This window comes from Schistocerca serialis, chromosome 5 (genome assembly GCF_023864345.2).
Source record: "Schistocerca serialis cubense isolate TAMUIC-IGC-003099 chromosome 5, iqSchSeri2.2, whole genome shotgun sequence".
Classification (NCBI taxonomy): Eukaryota; Metazoa; Arthropoda; class Insecta; order Orthoptera; family Acrididae; genus Schistocerca; species Schistocerca serialis.
In genome coordinates, this window is record NC_064642.1 from 263,484,257 (window position 1) to 263,497,235 (window position 12,979).

General features: G+C 37.2%; 1 protein-coding gene across 1 annotated transcript in view; it reads left to right on the plus strand.

The window, feature by feature from the left end:
* Positions 1-12,979, plus strand: part of LOC126481889 (uncharacterized) — a 206,099-nt gene that overhangs the window by 104,791 nt on the left and 88,329 nt on the right. The window contains exon 4 of the mRNA XM_050105848.1: positions 5,971-6,110. Coding sequence (XP_049961805.1) covers positions 5,971-6,110 — 140 coding nt within the window. The remainder of the gene's footprint in view (positions 1-5,970; positions 6,111-12,979) is intronic.

A 12,979-nucleotide genomic window follows, 5' to 3' on the forward strand; every position in this document is an offset into this window, starting at 1 on the left:
GACTATTATATTCTATGTGATCTATTTTTCACTACTTCACAGTTTTCCTTCATCACAGCCCTTTATATGCTTGTAAATCCATGAATATCTTCTACCATATTATTCTCTTTAAATGTAATCCTTTGTTTTCTTTTGCTCTTCTATACTCTTACTGCATTCTCACCAAAATTAACCTCCACCTGTCATCTCCATAGAATCTGCACATAAATGTGATACAACCAAAGCCTGCACTGCACACATTTCCCTCTCTATTTTCACATCCAACAATAGTTGTCATATGCTGATAGCACTGATTGTACCCATGATCTTGTACCTACTAAAATAAAATTTAAATAACTGATCTCTCTTTTTCAATAGCCCCTCATACAGACTTTAAAAATTAAATAAACATCATATCCTGATTCTAATAGAGCTCGCAACAGTATATTCCTTACTTTTATGTTTATTATCAGCAATTTTTGTTACTTTTCATGTTCCTCATCCTCTAATTACAGTTCTTGTTGCTCCATCTTTAACTTGTCTATGCATATTACCAGTATTTGTCACCTCCAATTCTAGATGAATTTTCTCCTAGCACTATATCTGGTTTTCCAATTCCTGAATATGGTTTTGTCTTTCTGCAGTCAAATGTTCCAAACCATGACTCACCCCTTCATTCATAGATGCCACACTGTTTCCAGATTCACATGCCATGACTTACTTAAGCTTTTTGCCAATTTCCATACTATGTACTGTTTACAAGCTGCATGTTACTTTGGACATGTATTTCTTGTTTCACCTGATCTACTCAGTTTAAAAGTTGACAGTTGTTTCCATGGGTTCTATTACCATGCCTGCTCTGACTTATTGTGCTCCTATCACAGCAATCTTTTTATCAAAGTTGGAACTAAACATTTATCTTTGAATTGTTAACTCAGAGATATATTCTTCTCCCCAAGCCCATTTTGTATTCAGTATTTTGGTCTGCTGACTAAGATTTACTTCAATTTATACTTTTTCTTCTATTCAGTAATCTTGCAGGAAGGGCACATCTAAATCTGTGTAGCATTTTAGTGTCATTCATACACACATGTGCTACCCAACTGTGGGTCCCATTAATGTTCTTGATGCAAAACTGATCTTTCCCTCTACTGTCCAACTGTGATGCCAACCTCTGCTTTTAAGATTGCTAAAAATGCAATAGCTTGGATCAAGCCTTTTAGATCAGATTTGTCAGTTCCACTGACACGAGTCAAGACACCCTAAGAGGGCAGTTCCACTGTGGATGCTATGTGACTCTGCCTTTAATTCCATTTTAACACATTCCCAAATGGCTTCTTTGATCTGATTATTGTTCTTGGTGATTTCTTTCCTTGCTGTTAACTTCTATGTCAATTTACACTTTTGTGCTTTCTTCCTTAGATGAGTCTGTACTCTGCTGGATTTTCTCATCCATAACTGCAACTGTTTCATATTGGTTTTGTAATTCTGTTTCCAATGCAAAAATTATTCCATGGGTGTATGTTTTCTAATTCCTTATTTTTTTCTACACATTTTTTCATTAACATTTTAATTTCTTTTTTTTATTTTTGAACATTTGGTCCACTCTTCTTCCATTAATTCTTTAAGTGTTTCCTTCTTTTCTTTCTTCTCCTTTAACTGTTCTTCCTTCTTCCTTCCGTTCTTTCTTATATATTAACCACACCACCCAGTTCTCCTCCTTTCTTAACAAATGTACCTCAGTTCCATCCATTCGTCTTAGCCATTGTCGCTCCTGTTGTTTTTATTAATGCATTAAGTTGACCATGGCCTTCTGCATGGCTCAAGGATGCAGCTGATCATGATGGTGCCATCAGACCCTCGCTGGTGCAGACCATACAGAGGCAGCAGCCGTGGCTGCTGTGTACTGAGGCTGGAATCCAATGTGGCCAGTGCCCAAGTCCCCAAGCCCAGAAGGCAGAGCCAGGAGCAAATATCAATGAGGGCCATGCTGACAGATGTTGGTGAGCAGCATGAGCAGATGCAGGACTGTAAGTGGCTCATGACCAGGGGCACTAACCATGCCAAACGGGAAGCATTGATATTGGTACAACCCAAATGGTATATTAAGTACAAGGAGCCATTTTGAATCCTCATCCAACAGAACCTCTAAATAGGCTTCAAATAAATCAATTTCAGAGAAAAAAAGGCCCCCAACAACTTCAGCCAGTAACTTATCCTGACGGGGCAAAGGGTAGATGTCAATGATGGCCGAGTGCTAGTGGAAATTTTAAAGTCGGTACAGATGTGAAGCTGATCATTTATTTTTCAACAACCACAAGGGGAGAAGACCACTCACTTGATGCAATAGTTTGTGTGACCACCAACAATCCAACAATGTCTGCCTGCCCAATTTGGATTTCACTTGATTGCACAAAGCCACTGGAATAGGGCACACGTGAAAAAAGCGTGGTTTCACCATAGGTTTAGAGGTAATTTGAGCCATAAAATAAGTGACATAACCTAACTCATCCAAAAAAAGACATAAGAACTCAGAACACAAAGAATCTAATTACTGGTAAGGGACTTGGTAGTGAACAAGGAGCACCGCATCAGCAATGGAAAACCCAAAAGCATTGAAAGCATCCAGCCCTAACAAATTGTCAGCACTAACATCATCCACTACATGAAAAGTCAAAGAAAAAACCACAGATTTATAAACAGTGGTAATCATAAATTTTCTCAAAATTGGGATACGCTGCTTGTTGTAACTCACCAATTGTCAAATAACCATAGATGATGCCGGAGATCCCAGGTCCCCATAAACCTGTGAGTTCGGCAGTGCAACAGCTACACCCATGTCCACTTGTAGTCTGAGTACTTTGTCCATCTGTCCATCATATGCAACCAATAAACAGTTTGTCATTATTTGTAGGCATGGGAGACACACAATTAACATCCACATCTGCAGATGAGGGTTGAGGGAGAGACACACAAATTCTATATCTTTCTTTTTTCCTACAGTTATTGCATGTTACCCAGCACTTAGAGTATGTGCCACTGTCATGTTGCACACAACAGTATGGACAAGATGGGAACAGTGAGTGCTGCCACTGCTGTGGTTATCGTTATTTGGCATGTCACTGTCCAGTGCATACCAACAGCTGAATTTGCACGGCTGCCACATCGTCCTCCCCTTGAGAACTATCTGCTTCTCAATGATCAGGAACAGGAGCCACCATGCTGATACATCACCAAGCCTCAATCTGGTCACCAGCAGCATGAGATACCATGAAAGATTGGGCAATATTTAATATTTCAGCCAAAGATGGATTCTTGCACAGTAGTCTGCATTGATGCAACTCCTTATCAGGGGAAAACTGAGTGATGGTGTCACAGACCATATAATCAGCATAGGATTCATGATGAGCATTGATAATAAACTAGCATGACTGGTGCCTTGTTGTTGGGCCACCCAAGCCTAGTAGAACTGGTGTGGCTTTTAATGACAACAATAGAACTCTACACATGCTGCAATGATATGCATGTGTTTATAGTGATAATGTGACAATAATCTACATATTTCATCCAATTAGAGAGACACAGGTTCCAGGAGTGGGGATAACTGGCACAGCAACTTGTAGATTTGAGAGGAAATCGAAAAAAAGGAACAAAGCCTTACAGATGTTTGCATCAGTGACACCAAACACCAAAGGAGAGGAAGTATTGCTGAAGCCACTTCTCACTTCTTATAAGCCTCCCAGTGTTCGACCACATCATTGTAAGGGGGGAAGGGCTGTGGTTTCATTGACAGAATGAGAGCCTGCACTGTCATTGAGGTGACAGGTTCATGATAGCAGCTGTAAGAGCCTGCCACTACTCAAGGAGAGACTTGAACACTGCCTCCATGACCAGGAGAGCAAAAGGAACAGCCAGTAGACTGAGAATTTGGAAGTGAACACCACACTCTTCACCAATAGTGCTGTAATTCTGGACGCAATCAATAGTATGGCTGCTAAGAACAAAAGTTTATTGATCCACATTCAAGTAAACAACAAACATACAAACAGTACAATAACCAGTAGAACACTCTGAAGACATGTACCTTCTGTGCTGTCCTTATATAGAGAACAGGTCCAGCAGAAGGCACAGTGCGCACCCTAGCATGTGTACAAGTTTTGGGCAGCCTCTGTAACCACCTGCAAATATGCCATTGGCAGAGTATTTGAGTGTAGCATGCTGGTGGCCTGCTGCTATGACACATTTCCAGAAATGATGTACAGTGTTACAGCAAAAACTACAGCTTTAATTCTTCCATCACATACTTTTTGCTGTCTTGAAGTGCTATGACTGCATAGTGTAGCATGTTCTGAAATCTTGAAAACTGGTTCATGACTTCCCTGCAATTCCTCCACTGTTCAACACATAAATTCAATCCGATCCTCAGTTCAGAGTTGTATACTTCATACAGGCTATGTGGCACGTTATTCTGCATCCTACTTGGCACTCAACAATGTGTATTCTCACAGCTGTTGTTGGTATGTAATCTCAGCCTTTTTAAAATAACTTTTAATTTTTATATATTGATACCAGTTTATTCTTTCCCACCAAATATTGTCCTATCACTCATTGTTTCTGCTTAGGTATCACTGTGGGGAAACAAGTGCTGAACCATCATGTACACATCACTCATTGTTATTTTGGTAACTGGAGACAATACATTTAAGAAACAACAATATAATCAAAACTTTTTAGTTCACCAAACATTTATTTTAGGTGACAAAATATTAATACAGGTACTTGCTTCTGCCTTTCTATAGCACTCTGACCATTTTTCTACCTTCCAAACAGTCACAAACATTTCACTCATTACAGTAACACCCACTCAGCTCTAAACATAATGTAAAGACCTCTAAAGACACAAAAATCTTTCTGTAATAACTTTATATCAGGCATGAGGCCATAATACTGTGCCCTTTGTCAAGATCACTAATCTCAGTGGATTTCACTATCTGTGGCCTGTATGATCACTAGAATGATTCCCAGTTCCTCTATGCTCTGCTTTTATATTTTCTTTACCACCACACACACCTGTGTGTGCACATGTTTGTGTGTGTGTGTGTGTGTGTGTGTGTGTGTGTGTGTGTGTGTGTGTGTGTGTGATCAAAGTGAATGTTTTAGAGTCCAGATGCAAACTGTACAGTCCAGATGCAAAATGTGACAAGCTGACAATTACAGTTTCCTGGAATATATCATTTTCCAGTTTCCAAGTTGCCTAACCTTTGTCACAGCTGTGGCTTATACGACTAATGGTCATGGTAGATCTCACTAACTGAGATGTCTCTTGTTATAATTCATCCCTCTTTACTGAGGTCAGCTGAAGTTCTGTTATTGCTACAAAGCCTCAGAACATATCAATCCATATTTCAGTTTGGATGACAAGAAACAATCAGATAAGAATACAATAGTTAACCATGTTATCAGATGTAGTATGTATTTGAACTACCTATTTGCAATATGTCTTCAGTTATCATTATATGATACCTACATTAGTAAATTATTTCTATTAGGTTTCAAGAATTAAGATTCATGTTGGTACTTGACAAGTAACAATATTTTATGCAAACAGACCTCTACTTTTACAACATGCACATAACTATTGTTTTGTGTAAGTTTCAGTATGATAATATGGTCATGTACATCTTAAGTTTACAATATTATCATAATATTGAATAAATAAGATGAAGCAGCCGCCCCCCCCCCCCCCCCGCCTTCACCCCCCCCCCCCCTCCCAAACTAAGAACTTTTCTATTACTTTTGCTGTCTTAAACTTAGCTTGAGTACACACAAATAGTTTACCACTGTTTAAAAATTGTTAATTATTATGCAGTTTCTAACAGGTGCTTCAATTTTTAATGAATATCTCAACTTGTCCCACATATTTTAAGGTCTCTTTCATGATTGAGATCTATTGATTGTGATGAAGTTTAATAGAAAACTCATAATTGATAGGATACAGAGAAGCCTAATAGAAGTATTATGACAACTGAAGAAAAAGAGTTTGCACTTGACGAACGAGACAGTCTGTTAAACACCTTACTGGACCTAATAAGAGGAAATTTAATTCAATTTTCAAAGTTGACACCCAAAAAGTAAGTACTTCATTTCATAATATTAATGTGCTTCTGGATGTATTAGTTAATAAACTCTCTCTCATGAAACTGATCAAATAGTCACATCACAAGCACAAAAAATATGACCTCTCATGTGGTGTCCACATGCACTTGAGAAATATTCTAGTACAGATCAAGACATCAATTGTGATACACTGATTTTTTTAGTAACTAGATACTACATTTTTTCTTTTTGTAAAGTGTACAACTTTATGTTTCTCAGCCTTTAAAACAAGTTGCCAATCTTTACAATACGTTGAAACCTTGTGAAGTTCTGACTAAAAGCCAGTGTTGCTTTTGTGTGCAAGACTTGACTACGGAAAATTGCATCATGTGCAAAAACTCTCAACTTACTATTAATATTATCTGCCAGATATTTACTACATAATATGAGTATGAAGGGTCATGACATGTTTACCTGCAGTGCTCCTGAAGTTATTTCTACATTTGTTGATGGATCCCCAATGAGGATAACATTTTGCATCTTCCTTACCTAGAAAACCTCAATCCTGTCACAGAACTGGTTTGATATATGCTATGATCATAGTTTCATTAATAATCATTGATGTGGTAGAGAGTGAAATTCTTTTTAGAATTCAAGAAGAACTGCATAAACCTGATTCTTATATGCATGGTTATTAGAACGTAACTTGAGCAAAGTGCAAGGTGGATTTCATATGGTCAGTGTTTTTGGTATCCATGCTGGTTGGCATAGAGCATTTAATCCTGCCTGAGATATTGAGGTGTTTCTTCCTCAGAATATTTGTACGTGTTGGATCAGTGACAGTGTTGTGTTTTTTTTTTCTTTTTAAATTGAAACACATTTGAATTTTTTATGCCTTTGTGTTGTAAAATTCAGTCAATATATTACTATTAGTAAAGCCTCAGATACATTTACACTTGTCAGTTTAGTGACAGTTAAAAAAAAAAGTAGTTAACTTGAAATAAATTTGGATTTTTGATCTCATAGTGATGTAAAATGCAGTCAACATATTAATATTAATAAATCTTGAGATTGTCTGGAAGTAGTCAGTCTTATTGTAATTATTGAATAATATTGCCTAGAACACAGAGATTATGGTTTACAGCCTGGCTCTCCCTCAATGATGCTTTTAATTACATACTATTCTAGTCTTACTGGCTCATAATATGAACGCATGTTATTGCATGACTGTTACTAATGCAGATATTTTTTCTATTCACATCCAACTTACTATTATGATTTAAATGATCTGAAGATGCTTGCTGAAAGTGACCAAAACTAGCCATTATGCTATTATTGTAGAATCTAAACTGCAACCTAGACAGTAAATGTTTTTATATTAAAAATTTTTTTATTCAACAACAACATAAATATCTTGTATATATTTTAATGTGTTTAAAACAACATTGTGTTTTGCTTAAATGAGCTAATGACCAGCTACAGTATTTCTGCTCTTCAAACATTAAAAAAAATCAAGTTTAAAAGAAGTTATTACATAGGTTGGAACTTAAATGGTGGCAACACTGCTGTGGAAACACACTGCAATGGAATCTACTATTGTCGTTGATAGCACATGTTGTTGACATACCTACCTTACCTCTGAGCAAATGGACTTGCCTGTCCCATGTCACCGGTGTGTGCACAATCGCACAGTCACTTGTGAGCGAGCAGACTAACGTAAGGCAGTCACTATGTTTTTGAAACAGGAGCAACAGAGTTGGATCAAGATTGAATGTGCCACAGGTCGTAGAGTATGACAATGCCATCAACGTCTTCAAGAGGTGTATGGGGAATCAGCGTTGCCATACGGAACAGTGCCACATTGGGTAAAGGCCTGCAATGAAAGTCGGCAAACTGTGGCAGACATGCATCAGGCAGGTCATCCTAACGTATCTGAAGAAGAAGTGCATGCTGTTGCTGTGTCAGTGGACAGTGATTAACACCATACAATTCGTGAGCTCACCCACAAAACTGGATTATCACATATCACTGTGCTTTGCATCCTGAAGGAACACCTGGGCATGCAGAAAACTGCATCATGATGGGTTTTGTATGACTTGACAGAAATGCAGAAATGGATGCATTATGATGCTGCTCAGACACACTTGGAGCACCATGAGCGCAAAGGAGAGACTTTTTTATGCTGTATCGGAAAACTGGATGAGACATGGGCCACATTGTAAGAGCCAAAACAGAAATGCCAATCCAAAGAATGGCGTCATTATGGGTCGCCGTGAAAGTTGAAATTGCATCAGAGCCCCAGTATAGTGAAAGTTATGGTGATTCTCGTGTACGACTGTGACGGCGTTATCCTAACGCATTACATTCATCCATGGCAGGCCATTAATGCATAGTATTACTGTTTGTTTTTGGAGCATCACCTGTGACCAGCTTTGTGAAAGAAGCAGTGACACTTTCTGCACAATCCACCCATCATTTTGCACAACAATATGCAGCTGTTGCTGCTCTGTTTGGTCCATGGGACTGGAAAGTACTGTACCATCCACCATACTCCCCGGCTTAAGTCCTTGTGAGTATGATTTGATTCTGAAGATGAAGGAACCACTTCGTGGCATTCACTTCAGAACAGTTCCAGAGATTCGGCAGGCAGCAGACCACTCCATTTGTATCATCAACATAATAGGCTCTGCTAACAGTATATTATGCCTTCCACATTGCTGCCAATGGGTTCTATATAATTCTGGTGCCTACTTTGAAGGACAGTAACAGGTGCAAACATGTAACTCTTTTGTATCGGTTGTGAATAAATAGTTGCCACTATTTAAGTTCCAACCCTCGTATTAATGAACCAATGACGATTGACTGCACAATTCCTGAAGCTCTCAGAAGATTTGACTGGTGTGGCAAGCATAACAGTGGCCAGTTGATGACCCTTAAAGGATGAAATTCACTGACTTGCACAACATGAAAATGAGCCAACAAGAGAGCATAATCATTTCTCACGAATATAACAATTAAATATTTTAAAATTGCACTGCATAAAAATACACAATGTATAATCCTCGTAACTTAAAAAATACACAATGTATAATCCTCATAACTTAAAAAAAATGCCTTATCATGTTTGAGATCAGAATATATTCCATGATTCTACGGTGGATTGATGTCATTGGTATTGGACCATAGTTTTGTTGATCACTTTTGCAACCCTTTTTAAGACAAATGTGACCACACTGTTCTTTCTAGCCCTGTTACTAGGTTTTTTTCATGGGATCTGCAATATATTATGGCTAGAAGAGGGGTTCACTCAGCTGAAAATTTTGTATTGAATCAGATTTGGATTCCATCCCTGGAGCTGTTTTCAGTATAAGCTATTTTAGTGATTTCTTAACACCACTGACAGTAATGTGTGTATCAATCATCAATGCAATAGCAATAATTTATGAACTATATTGTGACTGTACTCCTAGCTAATTGTTTGTAAAGGAAAATATAAATGTAGAGCTCAGTATTTGTGCTTTTTTCTTCGATATTCTCAATTCAGTTTGAATGTCCTTAAAGAAAAAGCCTCATTTGCAACAAAGAAAATATTTATAGTTATGGGAAGTGTTTTACATGTCATATTATTGCAATATTAGTGGAAGAACAAAGCTTAAAAGGTCAATTTGCTGTTTTGAACTCACATGTGCTGCATTCATGTCTTCATCAGCAGTATGATGTGCAGTTATTGACATGCTCAAACAACTGTTACTGCATTATTTGAGCAGAAATAAGGTACTGTATGTGTCGGACGAGAAATGGAATGAATTCTACTCAACCCCACTGCATCCTTATGAACATAGTTGTCCAGTCAGAGAAATCCAAAAGGTAGTTAACCACTGTCAAAATGGAAGTACTCCCAGACTAAAACTCCCACCAAATCTGATTAGGCTCAGGCAGCAAGTACATGATCTAAACCAGCTTTATAAAGCTACTACTATGCAGGTTTTCAAGGAAAAATAATTAGGGCCTCGCAAACCTTTAAAACTGAAATTGTTAACCTAAGGAAGCAGATTGACAGCAAAACAATAGAACAGTCTGACAACATAACCAAAGCATCTTGGAAGCTGATTGACAAATAACGAAAAGGTCCCAACAAGATGAATATGGAACCACTCAGCATAAGACACGATGGTAACATTATAAAAAATCTAGATACTATATGTAATATTTTTAATAACTACTACATTTCTGGCGAACAATCAACCCATATTATAGAATCACAGGTAGAGGCCCAATGCCATCTCACCCAGTGTACTGAATTTGAATTTGTGGAAGTAAATGAGCAGGAGGTTCACATGGCAATACATGCTAAAGAAAAAATTTCATCTGGATAGGATGGTGTATCCAGTGCTATTACTAAAGCGTGCTTAAAAGAAATCTCTAAACCTCTTACTTACCTGATTAATTGCAGCATTAGAGAAAACATGTATCCAATGGCTCTAAAAATGAGTGTAGTGAAACCAGTGTATAAAAAGGGATGTAAGGAAGATGTCTCCAACTATAGACCGATATCATTAATTCCCACTTTTAGTAAGATATTCGAAAGCATTATCCTTTCTCAGCTAAGTGCCTTTTTTACAAAACATAAACTGCTTGTAGATTTGCAGCATGGCTTCAGAGAAGTGCTAAGTACAACCACAGCAGTTACACAGTCCATCCATAAAGTTTACTGTCTGTTGGACCAGAAGATGCAGACTGCAGGTATATTTTTGGACTTGACAAGAGCATTTGATATGGTAAACCATAAGGTACTTCTCAAAAATCTTATAGTATTGGGGATCAAGCCATGAATCTTCTAATCACATACCTGCTGAATCATAAGCAAAGCACTAGATTGTCATACAAACTAGATAATGAAATCATGAACTCCCAGTCCACCAGTGAACCTGTATTACAAGGTGTACCACAGTGCTCAATCCTTGGACCCTTTCTCTTCCTTATATATATTAACAACATTGCACAACCCATCAACTCCCATACTGTAAGCTATGCAGATGACATATCAATTTTATTCTATGGAAGTGAATCTAATGAGCTAGAATCTCTTGCTACTAGTGGTGTAACAGAAGTAACAAAATACTTCAATGATCAGGGACTCAAGGTGAATGTCACCAAATGTCAACTACTGACATTTAAAACAGGCAGTTCTCACCATAACTATATGAATAGTGTGTGTAATATATCTGCAACAGAAAATGGTAACTGTAAATTCCTGGGTGTGTATGTTGATGAAAATTTGTGGTGGACATACCACATTAATTTTGTAAGCTGAAAAGTCAGTAGTGCCATTTATCTCCTCAGCCAGCTCACAAAGATAGTTCCTAGCCAAGCACTGAAATTAGTATATTATGGAACACTTTACCCCTTTCTCAATTATGGAAGTGAACTATGGGGCTGTGAAGTTGATGTACATTTAAAAAGAATACTACTACTACAGAAAAGAGCAATAAGACATATACATGGAATGGGACCTAGAGATTCATGTCGTGAAGTGTTTGTGCAGCACAAGTATTTGACAGTATATTCTTTGTATATCTTCAAAATAGTTGTATTTTTTACAAGTCAACCAACAGAAGCTATTAAGGACAGTGATGTTCATGATCACAACATTAGAAGAAAGAGTAACTATTTTCGTAACAGAACAACGTTAAAAATTACTGATAGAAGTCCATATATCAGTGGTTTGATTTGGTATAACAAGCTACCAAACGCTCTAAGAACATACACGGGAAATGTTTTTAAAACAAAATTAAAATCTTTCTTAATAGAAAAATGTTTATATTCTTTCAACAAATTTTGAGATAGTAATTGTAGCATGAGGCATTAGCATAGCAGCTGTAATGTGATAAATGTACAAAATAGACATAAGGAGCAACAGCTACAGAATATAGTGTATTTTATAAGTGTAAATATAACCATAGTATTAAGTCTGATGTTTGCAAAAGCTGTCATTATGATGGCCCCACACAAAGAAAATGTGAATAAATAAATAAATAAATAAACTGTCTCCCAGCTGTCACTACAGTGCAATGAACCTTGCAGTCTGTCTTCTTTCTTCATCTTTCTATTGTTATTTCTTGTGCCATAAAATAAGTTACATTTCTTTTTTTGTGGCACATGTGTGACATTTTTTAAATAGTTTCAAGTCATCTGTTTTGCTTGGATTTCCCATCTCATCCACACTTTCTCCTTCTTCCTTTACCACAACTTTCTTTTGTTCACTTTACTTTTCTGGTTCAGTTTCTTCTGTTTTGGTACCATTCTCTTCAATTTTCTGGGTAACTTCCTCTTCTTCAAGGGAGCTTCCTTCCTCTTCTAAATGCTGTATCAAGCTGCTGTATTTTATGTGGTTTGTTTATGCTTTCTTCCCTTAGTCTTCTCCTATGATAGTGTAGTATATCCTCTGTATCTTCTGTAGCCTTCCTCTCTTTAGACATCACCTTTTTCTCCCTTTCAAATCTTTGTGGTTTTTTTCACTAAAACTGACCTCTACTTTATGTTTTGTCATTGCCTCTGCTCCTAATATGACAAGTCTCCATAGTATACATTTCTTCCTCTATTTTGGTTATACTGATATTCTTTGCTTGTCTCTCACTCTTGCCTTTTAAATGGTCTTCCTGGCCTAAATCTATACACAATCAAATTTCTTCAACATACCTGCAGCTGTTTCCATTTGGTTTCATCTTCCTAGATCTGTTCCCAGTTCAGAAGTTCCTACTTGACTGTCTGTTTTAAAATATTCTCATTTGGCTACATGTTCTTGCTGTTTGTGTAATATTGGCCTTTTTTTTAAAAAAAAAAAAAAAAAAAAAATAAAAAAAAAAAAAAAAAAAAAAAAAAAAAGTTAATCCATCTGTTCTTG